This window comes from Phocoena sinus, chromosome 5 (genome assembly GCF_008692025.1).
Source record: "Phocoena sinus isolate mPhoSin1 chromosome 5, mPhoSin1.pri, whole genome shotgun sequence".
NCBI classification, from domain to species: Eukaryota; Metazoa; Chordata; class Mammalia; order Artiodactyla; family Phocoenidae; genus Phocoena; species Phocoena sinus.
The window spans coordinates 90,640,521-90,667,227 of record NC_045767.1 but is presented as its reverse complement, the minus strand read 5'-3'; the positions used below and the strand labels follow the sequence as shown (position 1 = coordinate 90,667,227).

At 33.9% G+C, this 26,707-nt stretch overlaps 1 protein-coding gene across 12 annotated transcripts in view; it reads left to right on the top strand.

Annotated features, from left to right (window-relative positions):
* ANKRD17 (ankyrin repeat domain 17) overlaps positions 1 to 26,707 on the top strand; it is a 161,837-nt gene that overhangs the window by 98,709 nt on the left and 36,421 nt on the right. For 9 of the 12 annotated variants that reach the window (XM_032632415.1, XM_032632407.1, XM_032632413.1 and 6 more), the window contains 9 exons: positions 3,500 to 3,648; positions 10,960 to 11,071; positions 11,204 to 11,349; positions 14,652 to 14,794; positions 15,558 to 15,771; positions 16,280 to 16,455; positions 17,541 to 17,703; positions 20,235 to 20,330; positions 21,624 to 21,740. In XM_032632415.1, the coding sequence (XP_032488306.1) occupies positions 3,500 to 3,648; positions 10,960 to 11,071; positions 11,204 to 11,349; positions 14,652 to 14,794; positions 15,558 to 15,771; positions 16,280 to 16,455; positions 17,541 to 17,703; positions 20,235 to 20,330; positions 21,624 to 21,740 (1,316 nt within the window). The remainder of the gene's footprint in view (positions 1 to 3,499; positions 3,649 to 10,959; positions 11,072 to 11,203; positions 11,350 to 14,651; positions 14,795 to 15,557; positions 15,772 to 16,279; positions 16,456 to 17,540; positions 17,704 to 20,234; positions 20,331 to 21,623; positions 21,741 to 26,707) is intronic. The other 3 variants (XM_032632409.1, XM_032632414.1, XM_032632406.1) reach the window with 1 other exon arrangement.

Genomic DNA, 26,707 nt, shown 5'->3' with positions numbered 1-26,707 from the left:
GATTTTACAGGATTATAAGCCATAAGAGTACTGTACTGAAAAGAATAATTTTCTTCACTTAAAAAAAAAGTAAAGAAAAAAAAACAGAAAAAGAAGGTTAACAGGGGAAAACAAAGGGAGTAAATAGGTGAATTTTGATAATTTTCATCTGCTCTCTTCCCCCCTTTTAATTCTTTGGTCTATACTTAAAGGATGATTAAATTTTTTCTAATTTTGAAACTATGTTTAAGTAGCATTATATATTATGATGAGATTATACATAATTTAACTTTAATCTTTTAAAAGAATAAAAGAAAATGAAATTGTATAGTGTTGAGATATTTAGCTAACATTCAGAAACTAAGAAACCAGCTAATGAGACAGATTTTGTATTTAGAAATTGCTCTAAAGTTTCCTAGTCTTCTTTTAGTATCACGTCAACAATAGTATGTGGAATGAAAGTCTCTGCTAATCTTAGAGGGTACAGTAACTACATCGGAAAAAATGCTATTAATTGTTAGTAAGAACTACAAATCTTCTTATATTAAGAAGTATACATTTTTCCTATAGATTTGAAAGTTACTACTAATCACCATTAGTGGGTTATAATAACTGGGAATGTAATTTTAAAAACAGTATATATCTTATGAAAATTGAAGCACAGTAGCTCCAAATGCCAAATTTGATATTACTTTCATGGCCATTAATCTAGATCATAATGGTGTTCTTTATAATATGTCAATTCAACTACCAAAGAATGTGTAGAATTAAATGTTATTTATTCAATTAAATGAAGAATGGACATTCCATACCGATGAATATTAAAAATTTTTTGATATGCTATCAGAATTTACCTGATGTTCTTGGGCATAGTTCAGTAATGATTTGCCAGTTGTATAATTTTTATGCTGATCAGAATTATCGGAGGTTTGTAAAGTAGTTTTTCTGTTGATTTGTTTACCAAATGAAAACAATTAAATTCTCCCTATGTGTTCCAGGTGTTTTCATATAAAATTATTTTTTAAAGCTTATAACTTCTTAGGAAATATGACAGATACTTGTCATATTATAAAAATACTTTACCTGTTTATTCTCATTTATATGGGGAGAGGAGAGATGGCCAGAAGAAAGAACAGGATTAAAAACATCCAGCTACCTCCCTGCAACCCATTCCTGCATCATGCATGTGCACGTGCACAAACATACACATATACACTCACTTCCACAGCCTTTAAACTTCTTCTATGGTAGTAATTGTTATTTCAGTTGACTAATGACCATTTCCATTTTTCTTTCTTTGGGTTTTTTAATATCTTACAACTTCATTAGGCTCAGTCTTCCTTCTCTCCTTCAGCGTAATGTCTGTTCTTTATTCCTTAGTCCCCATTTATTAGACTGCTTTTATAAGATTCAGTCTCTTTTTCTCTAGTACTTGGCTGGTCAGAATCTTCTATCTTCCTTGGTTTCTGTACTAGCCAAAGCAAAATCAGTTCCCTATTTAACCAGTCTTAACAACTTGCCTTTGCTGTGCTGTCAAGTTCCCTCTTTCCTTACCTGACGTTAAAACTTCTTTGAGCATCTGGTTTTCCCTCTCTGACCCTAAAATGAAGTTCCACATGTAAAGATCTGGTCTGTACCATGGTTCCTTCAGGTACCTACATATTTACAATTGTTACTTTTAATTGTAGAGAATGGATGAGTGACAGGCAGCTATTTAGTTTTAGTAAACCAATATCATAGGTACCCCAAGGGAATTAAATGAGGGAATTGATTTTTCCTGTCTCCTTTTAGAAGAGGTGATAAGAACAACCAGTTTGACCAAAAATAAGAAAACTAATATATTCTTTAAAAGAACTTATTCAAATTGAAATGTAAATTATAATTTAGTCATTTAACAATAAACTTAGATTTTTTTGTTCAGTATCATGAAATAAAATTCAGTTTTTTGGACAGATTGGTGTTCATTCTGTTTAAGCTAATTTTGTGTTTAGCATTTTCATTTGTGAAAATCAGTCTAATCAGAGGAGAATATGGAACCCATTTTAAGAGCCATAGATTTTATATGGTCTTGAAATTTATATCTAGAATGTGTACATTTGAATTGTCTTGATCTTTTTCTTAACATACAAAACTGTCAACGTGGAGTAACAATATCAAGGTCATTAGATGATTAACATGTTAGTGTTGAATACATGCCCTTTTCTATTGATCTGGATCCCTAAGGATTCAAATAGTGTGTTTTGTTTTGTTTTGTTTTGTTTTGTTTTGTTTCCTCCTTTGTTCTTCCTTTGGCTTTTAAGTGGACTTAAAAATGTATAATTTTAGAATGTGTGTTGCTATAATGTATAGTGTATGTTTGTGCCTGAACTAAGGATTTCATGTAAAATAGATTTCTTAATTGACAATTGTGTTTATAATTGTTATGATAAGGTCTATTTCAGTTTTGTTCTTGGTAGGAGCATAACCTCTTTTGCCTGGTTTCAGATACAGTTGTGAATCATGATTGTTTTCTGTCTGATGTAGTTGATAACTACATTGGTAACATACATCCACACTACTGTTGATAATTCAAAGATTAATGCCTAGACTCTAGTGCTATAGCATTTTTAATAAGGGGGAAAAAGGATTGATGTTCACATGGCAACTCCAGAAGTGAGTTGATGAGGGAATAAAGTACCCTCAACTGCTACCACCTTTGGAATTCTCCCATCTCAAGTACTGACCTAATTAGCCCCTTCTTAATTTGCTTATTTTGATGAAAATAATATCATGGCAAAATTATACTTAGAAGAACTAACAGTAATCTATATTTGAAGGCTGATTGCATGCATACATTTTTTCTACCCTAATATTTAAATTTTGTCTCCTAAGTCAGTGTGATTGCTAGATTGATTGGTGAGCGTTTTACGCCCTTCAGAATAATTCTGTATGTGAGAAACTATTTCTGTGTGAGGATCAAATTTTTATATATATATGCTGTCATACTGAGGGCCACCCCCTGTCTGCAGTTAATAAAAGAATAGGAAGTATTTTAAATATTCAATAGCGAATGTCCCCAAACAGTGATATTACTTTCATTAGTTCTAGAAAATAAGGTGTGAAATTGGCAGGTAAAAGACACATTTTCTCCTTCTTAACTTGACTATTTTAACTTTTATTCCTTTTCTGATTAAGAAGATATAATGGATAACCATTTGCATATATATTTAATTTTAATTCATAAAAATAGTTTTGTTTTCAGGGTTATTTTGAATTAAGGTTTTGTGATTACATACCATAAGAGGGGAATTTGTTTTTCATATGGTTTATTGTTTAGCAAATGGGTTACTCTCAATATATATTTAAATTTTGGTCTGTTGTCCAGTGTCAGAAATAACCAGGAAAATGAGTTATTAGTGCTATGGCAGTCTACCTGTAGATATTTTGTTTTTAAAGATATTTAAATATTTTCTGACAACTATTTCTTGCTGTTACCTAACAATGTTTCATCCTCATTAAGTACAGTTATTTTATTCAACAGCAGTCAGTGGAAGAGCATCTGCAATGTCAAACACTCCTACCCACAGTATCGCTGCTTCCATTTCCCAACCTCAGACTCCAACTCCAAGTCCTATCATCTCTCCTTCAGCCATGCTTCCTATCTACCCTGCCATTGATATTGATGCACAGGTAAGCTCCAAACTCAGGAGTGATAGTTTTTAGCTGGAATTATATCATCATTAGAAACATTAATCAGTTATTTAAATCATCTTAGACTGCTTTGTCTCTGGGCAAAGACCTGAGCCACAGTTATAAATTAGAATCCACATTTAAAAAAATAAAATACCGAATACGGATTATTACTGATAATTATTGTGAAGATCTGGTTTCTGATGTCATCAAGTAATCTTTTTTTCTTAAACTTTAGTTTAAAAACGGATGTAAAAAGAAAGAACTTATTTAAGATTATGTATTTTCTTCTAAGCTTAAATTAGAAGATGTGTTTTAAAATTCATATTGGATTCTATTTATATAGCATATATACTCAGTTACATTTATATTGTCTTTGAAAATTCTGATCTTGCTGACTGAAATATGTAGTAAGTCTATGTGTCTGTTTCTATAACACTGTTAAGTTTAAAAAACAAGTTTTTTAAAAGAATTAGTTTACCATGAAATGTCAAGAGCAAAGTGAGGTTGGAAAAGAGAAGGTAGCTTGTGTTGTGTCCTGAAGAAATGCCAAGCAGCCTAGCTTAGAAGACTGCTGAATGAGGTAAGGGTATGTGGCTTTCTTCAGGACTGAGAAATGTTTGAAGTTTATTTAGTTTTGTGTTTTGATTAATGCCTGATGGAGAGACTAGTGTGAGGGTGGTGGTGTACATTATAAAACTTGCAGTTTTATAAATGATCACTTCTTTATAAGCATCAATTTTAGGGAGGGGGGATGGGGGAGAGGGAGAGAGAGAGAGAGAGTCTGTGTGTGTGTGTGTGTGTGTGTGTGTGTGTGTGTGTGTGTGTGTGTGTTTGTATTATTGCATCCTTAAGGGCCTGTACTATTAAGCTATTGAAATAAAGCCTCCTTTTCATTAAGATGTTTCTTGGTAATACTATGAAAAAGGAATTTCATTTCTGTTCTTACTTGCTTCCCTTATTTTATATGAGCTAACTTTTTTTTGAGCACCTAAAATAGTTAAGGGCTTTTTTTAAGGAATAACTTTATTCAATCTTCAGATTACACATATAAGGTAGCTACTCTTAAACACCCATTTTCCTGACGAAGAAACCTAGACTAAGAGAGAGATTAAGCATTTGGCTTACAATCACTTCATTTAACTAAGAAATGGTGGGGCTGGAGTCAAACTTAGGTTGGTTTGACTTCAAAGGCACCCTTCCAAATACCATACTATAGGGCTTCATTTTTAGTCTCATAAAAAAAAGTAGACATTCATTTGGTGAACCACAATGGTTTACATTTCATATTGACAGCATTATAGAATTGGATTGAACTTATTATTGAATTTGCATTATTTTCCTCTAATCTGTTTTGCTCTGAGTCTGTTAATGTTTTAACCAGAAGTATATTTTCTAATTTTGTGAGGTCAAAAATTGATCCATAAGCAAAAGTAAAAATTCACCAAAATATAAAGGGTTTCTTCTTTTTTTTTTTTAATGCTTTAAAATAAAACAGCCACAAGGACTTCCCTGGTGGTCCAGTGGTTAAGACTCTGCACTTCCACTGCAGTGGGGCAGGTTCGATCTCTGGTTGGGGAACTAAGATCCCGCATGCTGCACGGTGCAGCCAAAATTAAATCAATTAATCAATCAGCTACAGAAAAGGTTCCATCAAGGATGATCATGATTTTATTGAATTTGAGATTATAGTGATAATGAAATTTTACCTGACTATACCACTCAACCAACCATAAATTAATTTCTGAGAAGTTACATATAAATACTTTTAAAAAGTTAATTTGAACAAACGATGTACATTTTAAATGTAGTAGACATACTTATGTAAAAAGATTTGACTATGGTTCCTTAAAAATCTGCTTCTTTATCTGGTCTTTACATTGAGGCTTTTCAGTTGGGTTAGCCTAATAAGAGTTACAATACTTTTCATGGAGTTTACCATAACTGCTTAGTTAGAAATTTCCTGTTTTGGAACACATAATACAAAGTAATTATTTGGAAATAATTGTTCACCATTTTTTCTTTAACCTTCAGTGTTAGTTTTTTTAACTTACTAGTTTTTATGATACCAAGAAGGTACTTAAAGTGATAAATACAAAGATTCTTTTATGCTTAATCCACCTGAAGTTTTTTCTAGATTCTCAATACAAATTCCATGAGATTTTACGTAATGGATATTTTGGTTTATGTGTGACAGTGCTGTGCCATTACAGACAGGTGATATGATGAAAAAGTTAATACTAAGATTCTTCCTCTATTTTGAAAGATTAAAATTCCTCTAATAATTGGATCTTCCATTTGTTTATTTAACAAAACTTAACATGTACATTTTTTTTTTTTTTTTGCGGTACGCGGGCCTCTCGCTGTTGTGGCCTCTCCCGTTGCGGAGCGCAGGCTCCGGACATGCAGGCTCAGCAGCCATGGCTCACGGGCCCAGCTGCTCCGCGGCATGTGGGATCTTCCGAGACCGCGGCACAAACCCGTGTCCCCTGCATCAGCAGGCGGACCCTCAACTACTGTGCCACCAGGGAAGCCCAACATGTACATTCTTACTCTTACAGATACTTACTTCTTTAACTTAATCTCTGTAACAATTCCATGAAGTAGGTACTGTTGCTATTACCATTTTACAGGTAAGGAAAGAGGCCTTGCCTAACAGCCAATTTTTTAGTGGAGCCAGCTTTCAAACAAACAAAAATAAGACTCTGGGTCTAAAATCTAGAAAATGGGTCTGCCTAGATAGCAAAGGGTCATGTGTGTTTAATCTTTACATCTGTTTAGCATATTTCCTTGGCCATACGGCATATTTACCACAAATCTTAAGGAAGAACAAAAGAGGTGTGATTTTTTTTTTTTTTTTTTTTTTTTTTTTTTTTTTTTTTTTCCGGTACACGGGCCTCTGACTGTTGTGGCCTCTTCCGTTGCGGAGCGCAGGCTCCGGACGCGCAGGCTCAGCAGCCATGGCTCACGGGCCCAGCCGCTCCACGGCATGTGGGATCCTCCGGGACCAGGGCACGAACCCGAGTCCCCTGCATCGGCAGGCAGACTCTCAACCACTGCGCCACCAGGGAAGCCCCCGATTTTTTTTTTTTTTAATGCCTCAGTATATAAGTCTCTTTTTCTAAATGCTAATGATTTTTGAAAAATGGTCCTTTAGTTGATCATTATAATAGGGAACTAATATTTTAAACAAGGATTAGCTGGAATCATGTGTGTAATTTCTGGCCCTTAAAGAATGCTGACGATAAGAGTTTGCATTCTTTATAACATTCCTCAAATCTTACATTCTATAACTAGAAATCACCCTTGGTTTGTGTGCCACAGGCTCTCCACCTCTCATGTAATTGTTTTATTGAATTAAGTTTGGATACTATCAAAACTTTTAAGTTTAATACTACACACTGTGCTGTTACCAAAATTTATTTTGGGAAACGTCAATAAATGATAGTTTGAAGTAATTATTTGGGACTGTTTTACTATACATTCTGATAACATAGCTCTAATCTCTTTTTATTTTGCTTGAGTGGTATAATAAAACTTATACCTGGGTACTCTAGATATGGAAATTAGGAATCACATATAGATTTTTAAGAACTATGGTTTTATATGAAACAATAAATCTCGTTGAAGGTTAGAGCTGAATCCCCTGAATTAATTAAATATTTTCTGTATTTTATAGAGTGAATTTTTATTAACTCTGCTAGCCGAAAGTGAGAAAGAATTAGTTTTTCTCTTCATAGGTTCTAAAACCTGTGTTCTGGCATGAACTGAACTTGTGTTCCAGTTCTGAACTGCTTGACATTTTATTCTCAAATTTCTAAAGACTTTCCTTAAACTTGGAATAACTTATTCTAGCACATCTCAAAAATGAGAAAAATAAATACCTCCTCATGTAATTTTGCCTTTTTTTCCTGTTTTTAATAATTAACATGTATCCATTATCTTTTAAAGAGGTAGATGTTAAATTTAACCTACATATCAAGACTGAAATTGTAGAGTATGTAAAATTATGTTTTACCTTTAATGGTATAAATGTCATTGGTATTTCTCTTTTCTTCTGTTTTTGCAACATGGAAAACAGTTTCACCACGATTTAATGAGAAACTAAGGAGCCCAGGAAAAAACTCATTTAACTCATAATAGTAATATGAAATACTCTGCCATTAAAGCATTCTACTTTAAAATGCATGCATTCGACTTGTTTATATGAAGTGTTTTAAATAGGTTACGTACTGTCTTACTGATTTTTCTCATTTATTGAATGCCCTAAAGTGTCATCCTTTTTAATCTTACACATGACCCCTAACGTGGTTAGAGAATGAGATATTTGGGACTATGGAGGTCTAAAAAATATTCAGCCCTTTAAATCCTAATAGTTTTCAAAGTAATTTATTTAATTACTTTAAATGAAATGAATAGATACACTTTTTTATAGTTCAGATTTTTTTTTCACTTATATTCTAGCTCATTAAAAGCTGCCTTTTCCTTTACTATTTCATTTGTCTTATGATTCTTGCTTGTTTTTTTATCTTGTAAAATTGAATAGTCATGCTGGTAATTTACAGAATATTTTTACATTGAATATAATTTTATCATTTTTTATAAGCCTGAATCATCATAACATGTTATGATACAGAATGGTATATTTTATGATATTGTGAGCTAAATGGAAATTTTCTTTAGAATATAAACCTGGAAAGCTCTTAACAAAGCTCTGGGCATCTTTTTCCTTTCCAGGTTTCTCTTAGATATATGACCAAGAATGTGACTTGGTAACCAGTATAGTAACATAACTTTAGTGTTACTTTGCCTTCTAGAAAGTCTTCACCTACATTTCACTTCCTTGATTAGAAATATTCAAAACACCTGTTTTCTTTAATTCAAAACTACCTGCATCTTATCAGTAGTTAATTTTAACCCAAACTCCTACTTCAGTTAAATTGTTTCTTGATATATTGCAAATCAGGATATTTCTTACCATTTTGGGAATGTGTAGTATATATTTGGGGGAGCGGTGAAAGTCTCACTTCAGAATCTTTAAATTCTTTCATTATTGTCTTAAAAAGATTGTTGTAAATTGCTTTAATTTCACCTTAATGCAGAAATATAGTGAAGTTACCTACTTTTAAGTTGCCCAGGGAATTTGACTAACCTCCCCCTCTTCTTCAGCTTTAAATATCTTTTCCTTCAACTCTCACATTGTTCATATTTATTTCTCTCTTAGTTTCAACCTAAATTTGCCCTGTACAGTAACCTGTAAACTCCTAATGAGCAGAGACTGTATTTACTTATCTTTGTCAGCGCTAGAGTATCTAGCAGAGTACTTTGAATATAAAAGGTGCTTAATAAGTCAATTGAATTGATGTTTTATAATGTGGAAAAAAAACCCAAATTTTACTGATCCTCTGAAATTTTCCATGCTTACCTTTTCCAAATTTCGTTTGTCTCTTCATTCTCTATTATGATTGGCACCAGTTTCCTGAATTACTCTTTAACCCCTAGAAGACTTCTAGAAACCTCATAAACTTTATCATAAAGTTGACTCTTTGTAATAAAGATTACTCTTCTACTGATTGTCTATACTAACATAGAGAACACATAATACAGATAGACTTAGCATTCTGTTCACCTCAGTCAGCTGTGCCTTAGGGCTGCTCTCTGATGTAAGAGGGTAAGCAGCATTTTGTTATCGATGATCTTCTTGGGTTTTTTTACACCAGTCTTTACCCATTGTTAGCATGTGTGACCATCGGAAGGTTATTTCTCTGACCTTTGTCTCCTTTTCTCTGAAATCAGATTCCTTCCTTATAAACCTGAAATAAATATAATATTATATAACACAGTAAATGTATATTTCATTTATGTAATCCTTTGTTTTATTAGTGATAGCTTTTATTCTATGACCCTTACAGCTACTGTCATTCATTCAACTTAACTATCTTTTATTGTTTCCTAGGTAAGACATCACTAATAGGTAGAGAATGCAAACATAAATAAGACATGTTTATTACCTTCCAGGAATTTATAGTCCCCTGAGGGTGATAGACACATAAGTAATATTAACATAAGGAAGACTGGGGATAAATGCTGTAATAGAGGTGAACATGTAAAAGCAGGAAGATGGCTTAGACAGAGCTATACAATAAAAAAATAATGCAAGACTCATATAATTTTATGTTTTCTGGTAGCCACATACTATGATAGAGTGTGACCACTGGTTAAATCTATTATTGGTCACTATCACTGGCATAAGTCAGAAGTAAACTGTATATAAACAGTGTCATGTCTCAATTATAATTGTGTTTGTCTTTCAAAATGCATTGTATATTATATTTTTTTGTTCCTTTAAATTTTTAGGGGCTTTGTTCCTCGAATGCAGTTAAGTTACTTGGAAATAATGTTTTCATTTCAAGACTTGTTTTTCAGCTTTGTTAGATGGGTCCAAAGTAGCTAATTTGGCCTAATGGCTGAGGATTTTTCTTGATATTCTGTGTGTTTTGAGGGTCTTTCTGCTCTGGCTGTGGGAACCAAACTATTCCCAGTTCTGTGTAAGCTCTAGGTGTTGTTCAGTCCCTTCTGGTAGTCTTTCCCTGGCCTCCAGTAATTTTTCTTATGCACGTGTGTTGATCAGAGCTCAGCTGAAGACTCAAGGGGAGCCCTCTGCAGATCTCTGGAGTACCCTCTGTATGTAGTGCCTTCCTCTCCAGTAGTCTACCCCATGAATTCTAGCCACCTTCACTTCTCCAAACTCTCTTTTCAATGCAGGGAGAATGCCAGGCTCTGTTTGGGTACCCTCTTCCTGCACTTTAGCCTGGAAACTCTCCAGGCTATACAATAAGTTAATCATTTCTGTCCTCAGTGATCACTGTCATGTGTTGCCTGTCTAACTAACATCATTTCAAATAGTTTGTCTTTTTTTGTCGTTTGGGATGGGAAGATAAATCTTGTCTATGCTACTCCATTTATGGGTAGAAGGGAAAGTGAGTCCACAGTAGTATTTCTTAAAACATGTAGTTGAAAATAGCATATGGTTGAAAATCATATTTTTTTTCTTCTTGCTTGAAGAATTGCCCATAAAGTTCAAGTATTATTTGTAGTGTAAAAAAAATCACAAGTTGACCATTTGTGGGGGAAAAAAAAGAGGTTACTATCCAAATGTTTGATATAGTAGAATGGTATATATGTGTGTGTGTGTGTGTGTGTGTGTGTGTGTGTGTGTGTGTGTGTGTGTGTATTTGGTATATGTACATATTATGTAATTGATGTTAACATTTTTAATTGTCTAATGAGCTAATCAACAATTTTTTACAGACTGAGAGTAATCATGACACGGCACTAACGCTTGCCTGTGCTGGTGGTCATGAGGAACTGGTACAGACGTTGCTAGAGAGAGGAGCTAGTATTGAGCACAGAGACAAGAAAGGTAAGGCCTACTTTTGTTAACTTTTCTTCTGAATTATTTGTGTTCTGTGACGAAATACTACTTGTAGCCCTATTTTGATGGACAACAGCACTGTTTCTTTGCTTAGCTAAGAAGATCTTTATTTTACTTCAGGTTTTACTCCGCTCATCTTGGCTGCTACAGCTGGTCATGTTGGTGTTGTGGAAATATTGCTGGACAATGGTGCAGACATTGAAGCCCAGTCAGAAAGAACCAAGGACACACCGCTATCTTTGGCTTGTTCTGGGGGAAGACAGGAGGTATTGTCCCCAAGTGTAATTTTTTTTTCTCTCTGTTTAACAGATGTGCACTTTAATTTATATGACTTTGTGGTAACAGTGGACAGACATTAAGATTTATCACAGTAACTGAGACTATAATCTTTTAGCAAAAGGATAAGAATTAGTGTTATAAACTGTCTTGCCAGAAAAATCATACATTGTTTATTATCCTACTCATCTAAAAGTACGAACTGCCATAGGAATCCCTCTATATTGCATTCAGGCTAAGAGAATGATTAAGACATCCCAAATCAAATCAGCAAGCTCCTGATAAGTGGGGCTTATATTCACTCATCTTTTCCTGTCCCAGAGTACTTAGTGTGAAAGGTACTTAAGCTCAGCCTCTGTTTGCTCAATTGTGTGTCTTCTTCGGACATTTAATAATCAGTTGGATAACCTCATTCTTCTGGCATTTAATAATTAGTTGGATAACCTCATTTTAAATCACTTTTTTAAATCCAATTCTATTCACCAGTCGTGCTGTCTCTATGGATTGGTAACTTCTCAATTAGGGAGTTGTTGAATCATATATTTAGGAAGCACTCTAGGTCGTTCCAGGTGAGTTTCCTACCCTCAGCTTAAAAATCTTTTTCTTTTTTATTTCACCATTCTAATTATTTTCTGTATTCCACAGTGGAGGTGATTCTATCAGTCAGAAATGTAAATGTTCTGTTTTTGATATATAATGAAAGTAAAATTTTGACTTAACTGAAATTTTCAATCACTGTGTGGTTTGAAATCATACTTGTCTCATAACATTTTTCAATATTGAATCAAAAAGAAATCAATTGATTTTCTTCCTTTCAAAGCAATGTTAAAGCCTATAGCCTACTGTAATCTTTATGTATTCTTACTAAAATGTAACAGATGAAGTAATAATAATTATAGAAGTCTTTTAGGGTAATAATTTTGCCTATAACACTCTTGCTTTTATTTGGTGTCATTAGAACAGTAAAGTATTTTGAAGTAATTAATAAAATATTAGAAAGTCATTTTACTATAAAATCACAAAATAATTCTTTTATATTGAATGTTTATTACTTTTGGGGAATAGACCATTCCCTCTGAGAGATAACTAGGGTCACTTATCTTTGCATAAAGGAATTAAGAAAACTTTAGAAATTTGATTAGGGTTTTCTACTTAATTGCTTAAGGGACTCTTTGTAAAATAAAATAGCCTAATGCCAGTTTGGGGGCTTGTTTTTATGATGTTGTTACATAAGCCAGTTAGTCTTACTGGCTCTAAAAGCAAAAATGTGATAGAAAGTCATCTAAAATTAGTCATAGCTTCAGAGAAAGATAAGAATCATATCGCTTATACATGGAATCTTAAAAAAAAATACAAATGAACTTATATACAAAACAGAAATAGACCCACAGACACAGAAAACAAATTTATGGTTACCAAAGGAGAAAGGAGTGGGGGAGGGATAAATTAGGAGTTTGGGATTAACATATACACACTGCTGCGTATGGAATAGATGACCAACAAGGACCTACTGTATAGCACAGGGAACTATACTCAATATTTTATAGTAACCTCTAAGGAAAAAGAATCTGGCAAAAAAAAGTATGTATATGTATGTATAATTGAATCACTTTGCTGTACACCTGAAACTAACACAACTTTGTAAATCAATTACACTTCAATTAAAAAAAAATTTTAATGAAATTTAAAAAAGAAAATGCTTATGAATGTGAACTTAAAAAAACCCAAAAGACAAAAAAAAAAATAAAATTGGTCATAGCTTTATTCAAACGAGTAAAGTTTTAGCTGGTACTAAGGCAAAGCACTGTTCATTAACATTTATTTATTTCCCAGTTAGATATATTATTGACAGTAAGAGCAAGGATAAGTGCTATGAGCTTGAGCAATCCTTAACTTCCTTATGCCTCATTTGTAAAATGAAGATAAGGTGCTAGTACCTGTGTCAAAGAGTTGTTTTGTGCATTAAATGGCATAATAGACAAAAGATCTATGAATGGCACTTAAATAAATGCTAAATATTCTCAGCAATCAGGGAATGCAAATTAAGACCCCAGTGGGATACCACCAGCCACATCCACTAGAATGGCTAAAATTATAAAGATTGACAATACCAAATTTTGCTGAGGATGTGCAGTAACTAGAACTCCTTGTTGATGAGAGTGTAAATAGTACAACCACTTTAGGAACAGGTTTGGCAATTTCTTAACTAAACATGCACCCAGAAATTCTGCTGCTAGGTGGAGCCCATGAGCAATGAAAATATATTTCCACAAGAAATGTTCATAGCAACTTTATTCAGAATTGCCCAAAACTAGAAACAGTAGAGATGTTTATCAGTAGAAGGGATAAAGCAGTACATTCACATAATGGAATGCTACGCAATACACACAGTTGACTTTCAAACACTCTGTGATTCATTTATATGAAGATCTATGGTAAATGAAACTAATCTTTGGCTAGAATTGACTGAGAAAGAACATGAGTAAATAACAGATTTAAATTAGGTTTATGCGTTTCTCGATACAAATTAGGTTTATGCGTTTCTCGATACTCAGTGAATATACACTTAAGTTTTGTGCATTTATTGAAAGTTACAAATTTCACCTAAAAAAACCCTAAAAAGCCTAAAAGCAAATAAGAGTTTAGTGCATGGTACACATGCTGATGTGTTTAAGGGAAATTGCAGGTGTCTACAATTTACTTAGAAATGAAATGCATCAAAAAATGATGGACAGACGAATAAATGTGATAAAGTAGGTAGAGGAGAATGTTAATGGTAGAATCTAGGTGATGATTGTATGTAAATTTTTTTCAACTTTTCTGTGTGCTTAAAAATTTTTATGGTAAAATGTTGGGGGAAGATAAGTGTTAGCTTTATTCCAAAAATGTTTTTAACATTTAGTTTTTGATTTTAAGTTTAAAAAATATTTTAAGGACATTTACATGTATAAATGAAAAAATCTTATTCTATTTTACCACTGTGTGGTGGAATAATACAGAAATACTAATTTCCAAAACAGCATTGCACAAGAACACATGAGGTCAAGATCTTTCAATGAAAACACTGTGCCATTTCAACAGATTCCAAAATGGATTTTACTTGAGAAACGATTCCTTTATCGGCCTCTAAGACCTTTTGCTTTCATTTGAGACTGATTTTGTGCAAAGGATGAATGACTTTCCCCTTCTTTTGTTCTACAATAAAGCAGAAAAAAAGAGAAATCAGAAATATACACCTTGCAAGTTGTCTCACCATAAGAAGAAAACACATTTTTTCCTTTTCTTTTTCCAGGTGGTGGAGCTATTGTTAGCTCGAGGGGCAAATAAAGAGCACAGGAATGTTTCTGATTACACACCTCTAAGCCTGGCTGCTTCTGGTGGCTATGTGAACATTATCAAAATATTACTAAATGCAGGAGCTGAGATTAATTCTAGGCAAGTTTTATTCTCTCTCTCCAAGTCCCTTAAGAGTGTCATGTTAAAGATATTTGTAGCACACTTTTTAATGCCATATTTAGGAAATGCCTTCATTACAAATTTAGAATTTAAGTGTTTAAAATTGGTGACATAGAACTTGAAAAAATTATCACTTTATTTCTTATGATAAATGTAAACACATCTGTCTTATGTTTTTATTAGCAAGCAAGTATATACTTTAGAATGGAAAGTTCATTTTAATAATGACTTAATAATTTATCACTTTCAGCCCAAGTCATTATGTTGAATGAGATACAGAAATTATTCTAGTTCTGGGTAGTAAAAGATTTGTAGTGTAGTCTTGGTAATATCTCAAAGATTTAGTAGGGCTGAGAAGAATGATTATTTTAAATAATTCTGCAGAATAAAGAATCTTAAATCCTAAGATAGAATTCTGTATTATCATCTAGTTTTTCTGGGACATTTAAAAAATATATTGGGCTTCCCTGGTGACGCAGTGGTTGAGAGTCCGTCTACCGATGCAGGGGACACGGGTTTGTGCCCCGGTACGGGAGGATCCCACATGCCGTGGAGCGGCTGGGCCCGTGAGCCATGGCCGCTGAGCCTGTGCATCCGGAGCCTGTGCTCCGCAACGAGAGAGGCCGCAAGAGTGAGAGGCCCGTGTACCGCAAAAAAAAAAAAAAAAAAAAAAAATTTTAATAAATAAATAAAAATAAAAAATATATTTTTCCCTTTGTTCTCCCCATACTTCCACCCCCAGAACTGGTAGCAAATTGGGCATTTCTCCTCTGATGTTAGCAGCTATGAATGGGCACACAGCTGCCGTTAAGCTCCTGTTAGACATGGGCTCTGACATAAATGCTCAAATAGAAACCAATCGGAACACTGCCCTTACCTTAGCCTGCTTCCAAGGAAGAACTGAAGTGGTTAGTCTTCTGCTTGATAGAAAAGCAAATGTGGAACACAGAGCTAAGGTAAGAAAAAGTCTGAGATTTACCCATGGGTTTATTGCTTTGACATTTAAGGTGTACATTAGCAATATGCTAATTATACTTCTAGTACTTTGTAGTAACATTTATCTCTTACATATATATTTAAACAGAAATCATTCTGTATGACTCAGTTAAGCATTAACTCTTGAAATACCTCAGCAATAGATTTTTATAGGTAATAATGACATTGGGGTTATCAGCTGAAAACTATGTAGTATTATGAAAGAGAAGAGAGGGAGCATTTATTAAGTGCCAGTTATATGCCAAGTACATGTGTCTTAAAATTTTTACCAACAAATTGACATTAGGTAGAATCATCTGCTTTCAGTAGACCTCACTGTAACTGAGAGAGGTTAGCAGTGTCAGTGCTGAAATTTAGTCGTGAATTTTGTAATAGCTGTACCGTATTGCTCCCCCAGATCGTTGTTCTTTAATATTTTAGTACTTTCTGGTCTCTTACTTGTTGTTTTTTATTTTCCACCAAACCTAGACTGGCCTCACACCGCTAATGGAAGCTGCCTCTGGTGGATATGCAGAGGTGGGCCGAGTTCTTTTGGATAAAGGTGCTGATGTTAATGCCCCTCCAGTGCCCTCCTCGAGAGATACAGCTTTAACCATAGCAGCAGATAAAGGGCATTATAAATTCTGTGAGCTTCTCATTGGCAGGTATGATGCTACCATACCCTTCATATATGAACATGGTATTACTAGTGATTACTATTCTCTGTGCAAATTGAACTATTAAAAAATCAAATGTGATTACTTCTATAAACTGCAGTGTATTTTTTTTATGTTTTAAACCTATCTATTATTTTCCACCCATCCAGAGCTATGCTGCATTGTTTAATATATTTCAGTGCAATCTAGAAATACTTCTTTTCTTCCTTTTTTGTCTATGTATACACTTTTAAAGTACTATAATAAGCTATTTGAACTTCCAGCTATTGTCATCCATATTCACATCTCCCACACAGTTTTGCAAAGATATCACCTTAAGTCTTGTAAGTCTGGCAATAATCTAAGGCTTCATTGTTGATTTTCTTGTTCTGTAATTAGGGCTTTTAAGAGACAGTTATGGAACTGTTCAAGATATGAGATAGAGTCCAGGATATTTTTTGTTTTCAGTCACTTAAGAGTTACTTGCCAGTCTTTCAAAGTTGCTTGTCTGCTAAATTAGATTTCCTACTTTAACAGTCTGAAAGACTTCTGCATGGTGTCCTAACAGTAGTAATTAGTAGTAGCTACTATCAACTAGTTATTTACCGTGAGTCTTATCTACCATGATGCCCACTTAGTGCTAAACCTTCATGTTATTTTAAGATTCATTCTTTTATGAAGCCATATAATATAAATACATGAATACAAATAATCTGAAAGATATAATCACCTCATAGGATACTGTTTGTGCTCTAGGATACTGTTTAATATATTATGATATTAACAGGATGTATCATTTTTCACTAAAGAAAATTTTACATTTTCTCAGGATTTTAAGCTCAGAATTATGCACAGAGTCATTATTTTTAAAATAAGAAAAGCAATTATTGATATATCATTAGTTTTGATTCAATGGCTTTTAATTTGATGACTGGAAATTCTTTGTAATGTAATTCTGATAGAGAAATATATTTTAGTCCTATATATTTTAAACAATTTTTTCCTTTACAAAATATTTTCACAAAATTCATAGTTGATTTTTATTATTATCTGTGTCATTTCATTTAAAAGTGATATTTGTGTCATTCATTTAGGGGTGCTCACATTGATGTACGTAACAAGAAGGGGAACACTCCATTGTGGCTGGCAGCAAATGGTGGACACCTTGATGTGGTTCAGTTACTGGTGCAAGCAGGTGCAGATGTGGATGCAGCTGATAACCGCAAGATAACTCCTCTTATGGCAGCATTTAGAAAGGTAGAAGTCTTTCATCCTCAGTCACTTGGATATTTTTCACTTAGGCTAGGAAGTGCATAATTTAATTATCACTAAAGACTCTCATTTTACGATCTAACAGTAGTGATGAAAGCAGTAAAATAATAAGCAAATAATCACTCTGATGGCAACACTGAAAGGTAGATACAGGTATGCCAGAAAAGCCATTAATAGTATCCATATTGGATGTCAAAGCTAAGTAAACTTTTTTTTTTTTTTTTTTTTTTTGCGGTACGCGGGCCTCTCACTGTTGTGGCCTCTCCCGTTGCGGAGCACAGGCTCCGGACGCGCAGGCTCAGCGGCCATGGCTCACGGGCCCAGCCGCTCCGCGGCATGCGGGATCCTCCCGGACCGGGGCACGAACCCGTGTCCCCTGCATCGGCAGGCGGACTCTCAACCACTGCGCCACCAGGGAAGCCCTAAGTAAACTTTTAAAAAGTTGTTCGAATAGTATTTTCAAAATCTAGTTGCAATCTTAATCTTTCACAAAATATAAATCCAACTAAGAGTAATTAATTACTTGTTGATGAATGAGTGTTTTCTTGTATTAGCACAGCAGAGAAAAGTTTAGCTTAAATTGATTTCATTTTTAATTATTCACTTTAATTTCTAGGAAAAAAAGGAAAAATGAAAATTCAGCCGCCAGTATTTGAAACCTTCAGAAGTAGAAATAAATTTTGTGAAATTGAAACTTTCTGTAATGCATAGCACAGAACTGTGTATAAGTAATTTGATTTAATGTTTTGGTTGATCTCTTAAATGCAGGTCTGATTTGTTATTGGGGAAGCCAGACTACTATTCCAGGGATTATAATTTTGAGTTTTGTCATTCTGTAGGTATAATTTTGAGTTTTGTCATTCACGTAGGTAAAATCTCTTATAGACTCCAAATTACTTTGTTGTATTGAAAATTTTTAATATATAAATTGTAAAAAAATCATCTTTTCCTTTTTTTCTTATTATTCTCTCTGACTCTTGTTCTTTATACCACCTCCTCCCTGGGTGTTCTAGACTACCTTCCCACTGACTCTCTGAATTTTTTTTTCCTTGCTAATCAAACTTATTCTCAGTGGCTACCTACCTCTTCTCCAAGCAAGCTAGCATATCAAGTTTATCATCCAAACCATTTCACTATGTTAGTATCCTCTTCAAGTACCTTTTCATGTCTCCCCAGTCTCTGTAATCCTTTGAAATCCAATCTTAGTTTGTTATTCAAAGCCCAATCTAGTGCTTTTAGAACTCATCTCCCATTGAGTCCCTAATGTGGAGTCTTCTCCTTGCTTGGTCTTTTGTCATTGTCTCTCATAGCACCTTTGTTCTCATCTTGGGAATGCCCATGTCCTTCCTCATTCTTCCAAAATTACTCATTCTTTGGGTATAGTGTAAATCTCCCCTTCTATAGAAACTCTTCCCATTCCATTTGAGTTCACATTGAGATATCTGATCTCTTAAAGGTTGTAGAAATTCTACAATTCATTATTATCTTTATCATTTATTTTGACAAATATATATTGTTATTACCTTAACATCTAACATGCATATATCTCATCTTTCCAAATAGACTTAGCTCCTTAAGAAAGGCACTTATCTTTTATACTCTTTGTATTCATTCCATTATTTTTCTTAGTACCTACCATGTACAACTGTAATTGTACAGATTCCAACTGTTGCTTTTTGTACAAAATGTAATAATCAAGGATCCACACACAAAGTCAGGTAACTGTATGAATTGTCCCATATAAATAGTTTAAATACTATAGAAGTGTTGGTGAGATATCAAGGAAAGGTGCAAATGGCATTTAAGCTATTCATTAAAAGATAGGGATAGTTCAAAAGGATGCAGATGAGAAGGAAGAAATAAATGCAATAGAGGAAATGTACTAAATATAAACAGATGTTTATTCATCCGTTTATATGTGTTGTGTCAGTAATAGTGTGGATTAGAGAAAGTAGAGAGCCTCTTGAAGGCTGGTCTAAAGATCTTGAACTTAGTGAACTGTGTTACAGTGAATAATATAATCATCGCTCAAGCTTTAGGAAAGTGTATGTTATTTCTTTTGCACTACCTAGTATAGTGCTATGCATTCAGTTTTTATCTCAAAGAAAGAACAAAATTGTTATTTCTACTCTTTTAATGCTTAAAATTGAAGCACGATACTCAGTTCTAATGAATTAGCTAGGAAAAAAAGATGAGGTTTTTCTTTTCTTTCACACATATCCTGCATTTCTTCATACTGACTTTATTGTTTTTTTAAATTCAGAATGGTTTAGAATTTTAGGTCAGGTTATTCTGTATTTTTTTTTTTTGGAGGGTAGGATGAAAATGAACAATGTAGATTTATCTAACTTATTAGAACCGAAGTCTGTCTCTTTTTCATTTAAAGTGCGAATAATACCCAATTTAAGTCTGTATTTTGTGACACTAATGTTAATGGAATCTTAGTTAAGACAGACTAGATTTACTGAATCCTGATAGAGTCTGTTTTCAGTCTGACACTGATATCTATTTTTTAGGGTCATGTGAAGGTGGTGCGCTACTTAGTCAAAGAAGTCAATCAGTTTCCATCAGATTCTGAATGTATGAGATACATAGCAACGATCACTGATAAGGTAATATACTGATTAAATTCATCCCCATTATATGAGCTTGGGATCCCATTTGGCTTTTCATACATATGTATATTCCACACTAAGATAAAAAAAGTCTTAGTTTGAACAATAACGTGTGGTACATAGCACTTTTCTTTTATCTAGGATTTGGGAATGAAGTATGATATTTAAGAATCTCTTCAGATGATTTACTTCATGAAGTAATAAAACATTTTCTGTTTTAGAATTACTTTATCTTTTTAAATAGTACTTAAGCTAATTTAATTTTAATGTAAATACTAAACAATCTAAAGCAAATTATTGTTACTATTCATTAGTGCTGTAATCTATTCAGACAGATATCTCTTCTGAGAGGAACAAGTCAGTGGATTTTTTTTATGCCTAAACAAAAATTAACACAGTACTTTTAATTATGGTCAAGAAAACTCTTAACATGTTCAAAATAATATAAAAGTTGGAGTAATTGTCAGTTTAAGAATGAATTTGCTAGGATTTTTGCAGGGAAAGTAAGGAAAATAAAATAAATCCCTTTAGAATTCTAATTGATATCAAAATATTTGAATAAAATCCTAAGACATGCCTCTGAAAATCTAAAAATGCCTTTCATTTTCTCAGCAGTTATCACATGATAGTGAACAGCTTTTTCCCATAAGTTTTACTTAACATAGCTAATCCACTGTCTTCCCTGCCTCTAGATTCATTTATGACAATTAATGTTCCTAGATACCCCTTATGGAAGGGGGGCAGAGATTAAAAATAAAGCTTTTGTCTTAATAGGGAAATATCCCTTTCCTGTCAAAAAGTGTATGTTCTAAGAATGAAATCACTGACATGTCTATAAATACGTGCTTTTTATGAATGATTTCAGCACAAGAAGTTATAGCAACAAAGCTTAAATATTTGAGAACAGTTCTTGCCAAATAAGTATTTTAAATTGTTTTAAACCCATTTTTTTTTTGTTGACGTTGACCTTTTCCTTTAGCCCATTAACCAACTGACAGATTATTGCAGCTCTATTTACAGTATGATTTCTTATATTTAAATAACAGGAGTAAATAATTTTAGTACTAGTCAAATGGATATTATTTTGAAGAACAATAGAGGCTCTTTGCTAATGTATTTTTTAAAATATACCATTTAAATTATGTTTTTATTTGCATTCTTTTTTTGCCCTACTACTGATCTTTATTGCTTATGTTCATTCAAGTACCTTAATTAATATTTTCATGTTTTCAGGAATCTCTCTAAATGTTAATTTTTTGAGTCTGGAAACATCTTAATTTTTCATTTTAGGAGATGCTGAAGAAGTGCCACCTTTGTATGGAGTCAATAGTACAAGCCAAAGATAGACAGGCTGCTGAAGCAAACAAAAATGCCAGCATTTTATTAGAGGAGTTAGACTTGGAAAAGGTAATGGTAACCTTTACATATGAAAAATACCTACTTTTTTCCTTTCAGCTTCTCTTCCTCCTAATTTGTAATCTGTGTTTTTTTGTTTTGGTTTGGTTTTGCTTTAAATTATGTACATGATTTTTCTCTCCAAGTTTGGCTCAAATAGTGGAGAGGATTATGAGTATTTTAAACATCATTATATCGTTAAAATAGTTTTCTTTATAATCGAATTAACAAAATGTTATTGTAGGAATTGCATTGATCTGCAAGTCAGGGAACCTAGCCTCTAATGCTCAATTATTTCAACTAATGTTCTGTTAATCCCCATCCAACTCTGTACTTCATTGATCCTAGACCTTGTAATTTGTTGCCAACGGATTTATCAGAAGTACCAAATACACTAGGAAGGCATACACTACCAAGCCATGACCAACTAGTGAAATATGACCAGTTGATGGAATGTTTAATGCGTACCTTTTTATTTTATTTTATTTTTATAAAATTGTACGATTTAAATGCATGAAATTTATTGTATATCTATTATTTTTTTAACATCTTTATTAGAGTAGAATTGTTTTACAATAGTGTGTTAGTTTCTGCTTTATAACAAAGTGAATCAGCTATACATATACATATATCCCCATATCCCCTCCCTCTTGCATTTCCCTCCCTCCCACCCTCCCTATCCCACCCCTCTAGGTGGTCACAAAGCAACGGAGCTGATCTCCCTGTGCCATGTGGCTGCTTCCCACTAGCTATCTATTTTACATTTGTTAGTATATATAAGTCCATGCTACTCTCTCACTTCGTCCCAGCTTACCTTTCCCCCTCCCCGTGTCCTCAAGTCCATTCTCTACGTCTGTGTCTTTATTCCTCGTTACTCCTTTCCTGCCCTTTAATGCGTACCTTTTTAAATGGATGATTTCTCTTGTATTTTTCTCTTTCAGGCACACTACAGTATAATTCCCATTTATTCCCATGGGGAGTAAAACACTCCAAACAATGTACAGTTTGGGCAGTCCCATAGCTGCTTCTTTACTCTCTGTTCCTATCAATAACTGTACTCTATAATGTAATAGTAGGAAAAGAATTGGTTGGTATTGAATATTATGGAATATATATTCTGCCATATTTCATCTTTTTAAAAAAGGTTAAAAATGCTATGAAATTTAACATATACTTTTTAGATTTATAAAGGATATGTAGTGATAGTGGGGGCTGGGGCACCCCCCCCGCCATGCAGTTGAAAAGCAATGTAACTTTACACTTGGGCCCTCCATATCTGCAGTTTCATGGATTTCAACCAACCATTATGTAGTACTGTAGTACTTATTCATTTTAAAGAATCCACATAAAGTGGGCCTGCACAGTGTTGTTCACAGGTCAATTGTATATATAACATTTTTCATTTGAATCAGGTCCATTCTTTTTAATTAGACTTACTGACTTTGTTAAGCTATATATTTCATCTCACATAAAGAAAGTATGAATTATTTTAAACATTTTGTTCTAAAGTCAATGTGAAAATATAGTATTCTGAAAAATATATTTAAAATCAGAGGTTCTTCTTTTTGTTTTTTCTTTTTTTTTTTTTTTTTGCGGTACGCAGGCCTCTCACTGTTGTGGCCTCTCCCATTGCGGAGCACAGGCTCCGGACACGCAGGCTCAGCGACCATGGCTCACGGGCCCAGCCGCTCCGTGGCATGTGGGATCTTCCCAGACCGGGGCACGAACCAGTGTCCCCTGCATCGGCGGGCGGACTCTCAACCACTGCGCCACCAGGGAAGCCCCAGAGGTTCTTCATTTTAAAAACTTTCTAGTTTAGATTCTGATCAAATGAAAATTGGCTTTTTTGGCCACTTTGAAGTTTTAATTGAACACATTGAGAACAGATATGGTTATAATTATTGTAACTATACTCTACCTATTTTTAATCTTCAGTTTCATCAAATATTTATTTAATGTTCACTAAATACCAGGCAATATAATAGGGCCAAGTTGTATGACAGAATATGTATTATTTGAGTCTTCTCTGTAAGAAATATTATTACCCTCATATTACAAATGGAGAAACTGAATCTATGGGAAGTTAAGTAACTTGCCGAAGCTAGGCTAAGATTTAAATCCACTTTTTTTAATTCTAAATTCCCTGCTTTCCTCTCCTCCCTTAATTGAAAGTCAACCTACATTTTAGTGCTTTCTTCTTATAATACTATAATATCCTGTTTTTGCATTACTCTCTCATTTTTAGATGTTAGAATCGCTAATTTATTTCATAATATTGTTTCTGTTTGCATTTTTATAAATCTTAGAAGACATCCTTTCTATAGCTGAGACATAGATATCTGTTTTTAAATAAAATCTTTAATTGTTTCATACCTTTGTTTATACGTTACATGAAATACATTTAGAGATTTACTGCATACCTGTGGATCAAAGTCAAGAAGCAGCTTTTAGGAATGTCCTATTGTGCATGTGTATTCTCAGTCAACTTCAATGATTTATTTTCTTTTTTCTTTATTACAATAATGTGTTCGGTTTAAACTGTGAACTATGCAAAGATAACTAAAAGAAAAGCATACGCCATCATTGTAAGGTTACTGAAGTTCAAAACCTGGTATGGTAATTAACTAAAAGTCCTCACTTCTGACCTTTAAAACCTTTTAAGACCTTACATGTTCTGCCCACTCACACCACTTCTTACTCCTGTCTGATCTTATTTTACTACTTTCTCTTGGTCACTTTGCTCTATCCATAATGACCATCCTTTTTGCTCTTGCTATGCCTTCTGCCTTGAATGTCACTTCACTTGCCTCATATTTTAGTCTCCCTTTCACATTCTTCCTACTCTTCTTCCCTTCTTTATTTTCCTGTTCTAATATTCTAAATACTGTATTTTACTTAGTTATCTTGTTTGTCTCTCTCTACTAGTAGATTGTATGAACTACAAAATGGTGCCTGGCATGTTAGTAAACATTTGTTGAACAAATAAATATCCATGTATATGAAAACTGTACTTTTTAAAAATTAGAATCATGTGAACATATTACTCTAATACTTGCTTTTCAACTCTCTCAATAAGTGAAGAATATTGTCAACTGATAGTGATTTATAACTGCATAATATACTCCATAGTAGGTTTGTTTCCAGTTTTGTCACTACAAATAATGTTGCAATAAACATCATTATACATGTTTCTTTATATTTTGGTGCTTTTATTTTTATGGAGTAAGTTTCTTCACTTAGGTCAGTGTATTTTAAATTTGATACTTTCAGAATATTTTCCTACTACCATCAGCAATACATAGTGTTTTTTCCTTGAATTCTTGCCAGTCTTTCTTAACCTAGATGTTCATGCTTTCAGAGCCTCAGATTTAAAGCAATTCAAAAGGAATTTCTTTCAATGTCATTGCATATTTTCCAGTTTTTGTTTTTTTTTTTTTTTTTTTTTTTTTTTTCGGTACGTGGGCCTCTCACTGTTGTGGCCTCTCCCATTGCGGAGCACAGGCTCAGCAGCCATGGATCACAGGCCCAGCTGCTCCGCGGCATGTGGGATCCTCCTGGACCGGGGCACGAACCTGTGTCCCCTGCATTAGCAGGCGGACTCTCAACCACTGCGCCACCAGGGAAGCCCTATTTTCCAGTATTAATTCTTAATCAAAAATTAATTAGTTGCAAATTCTTCTTCATGGACTGATACTTTATAAACAGTTTTGAATGGGGATGGTACATAGATAGAATTCTAGACTGTGGACGAGACTGTTCTTTCCTGAACTCCAGCCCCTTTCTATTTCTATTTGAAAAATTATCAGATTGAGATATGTTAGGGTTTGGTTCACTATATTTTATGTATGATTTACATCTGGAAAAATACACCATTTTGCCTTTTGAGGCTCAGTACATTCTGGCTCCACCATTTCTGATTGAGAAATATCATTGGAGTCGTCTTGTCTGGTTTAACTTGGATGTTCTGCATGGGTAACTTGTGTAAAAATGCTCCTTTGATCAACCTTTCTAATTTGAAAATGTTGGTTAATAGGTTTGTAAAAATTGCTGCTGAGAATGCTGCTCATTATGTTTACCAGATTCCCTTATCCTTATGCAGCAAACACTATATGGAAGAGTCCATGCTCTAGAGCAGTTCATCTGGTCTAACTCTGGAATACTCTGGCAGTTAATTTCTTGTTCTCTTAGGACATTAACAACTAGGTTATGTTTTGGGCTGTTAGAATCCATAGTGGGTATTATTGGTCTGCATTTTTAATGTTTTACCCCTCTACTTTATCACTTATTGTTTTTTCTCTTTGTAAACTTTCATAATCTTTTAGGGAGCTATGTACGGTATATTTTTAAAATATTCCTAATAGATGTTTTCAGTTGGGTTTTTTGCCACCACTGAAGCTATTAATATGCCCACCTCACAATCTCAGTTTCATACCTTTCATTCTCTGATGATCACCTCTTGTCTTTTCAGCTTTACTCCCTCTAGAATTCTACCTCCAGCAAGCCTAAAAACATTCTGTCTGCCAATAAATTGTAGGATCCATTTATCATACCACCCTTCACTGGCCTTACTCTTTTCTTTCTCCTTTTTCTTTACTGAAGCCTAGTAACTAAAGGTGTCTAAGGAAAAAAAGCATTCAACCTTGATGACTAATTTTACTTTAAATGTGTGAAAGTGAACCCTTTAATGCTGCCCAGTAGTCATACTATATATTTCCCTAGGTTAATTTACTCTCCCACTCTTCTAGACCATTAGTTCTTTCTCCTTTATCCTGTGACTTCTGCTACATTCTCTTCCTTCAACCTCTGATGACCTTGCATGCTACTTCAGTAAGGAAACTGAAGCACCAGAAGAAAACTGCCAGAGACTTCCCCTACCCCATCTCCCCAACCCACCAAGCCCTGTACCCATATATTTCCTACCAATTACTAGATAAACTTGTAACCAATCCCTCCATTTGTGAACTACATCATATTTTCTG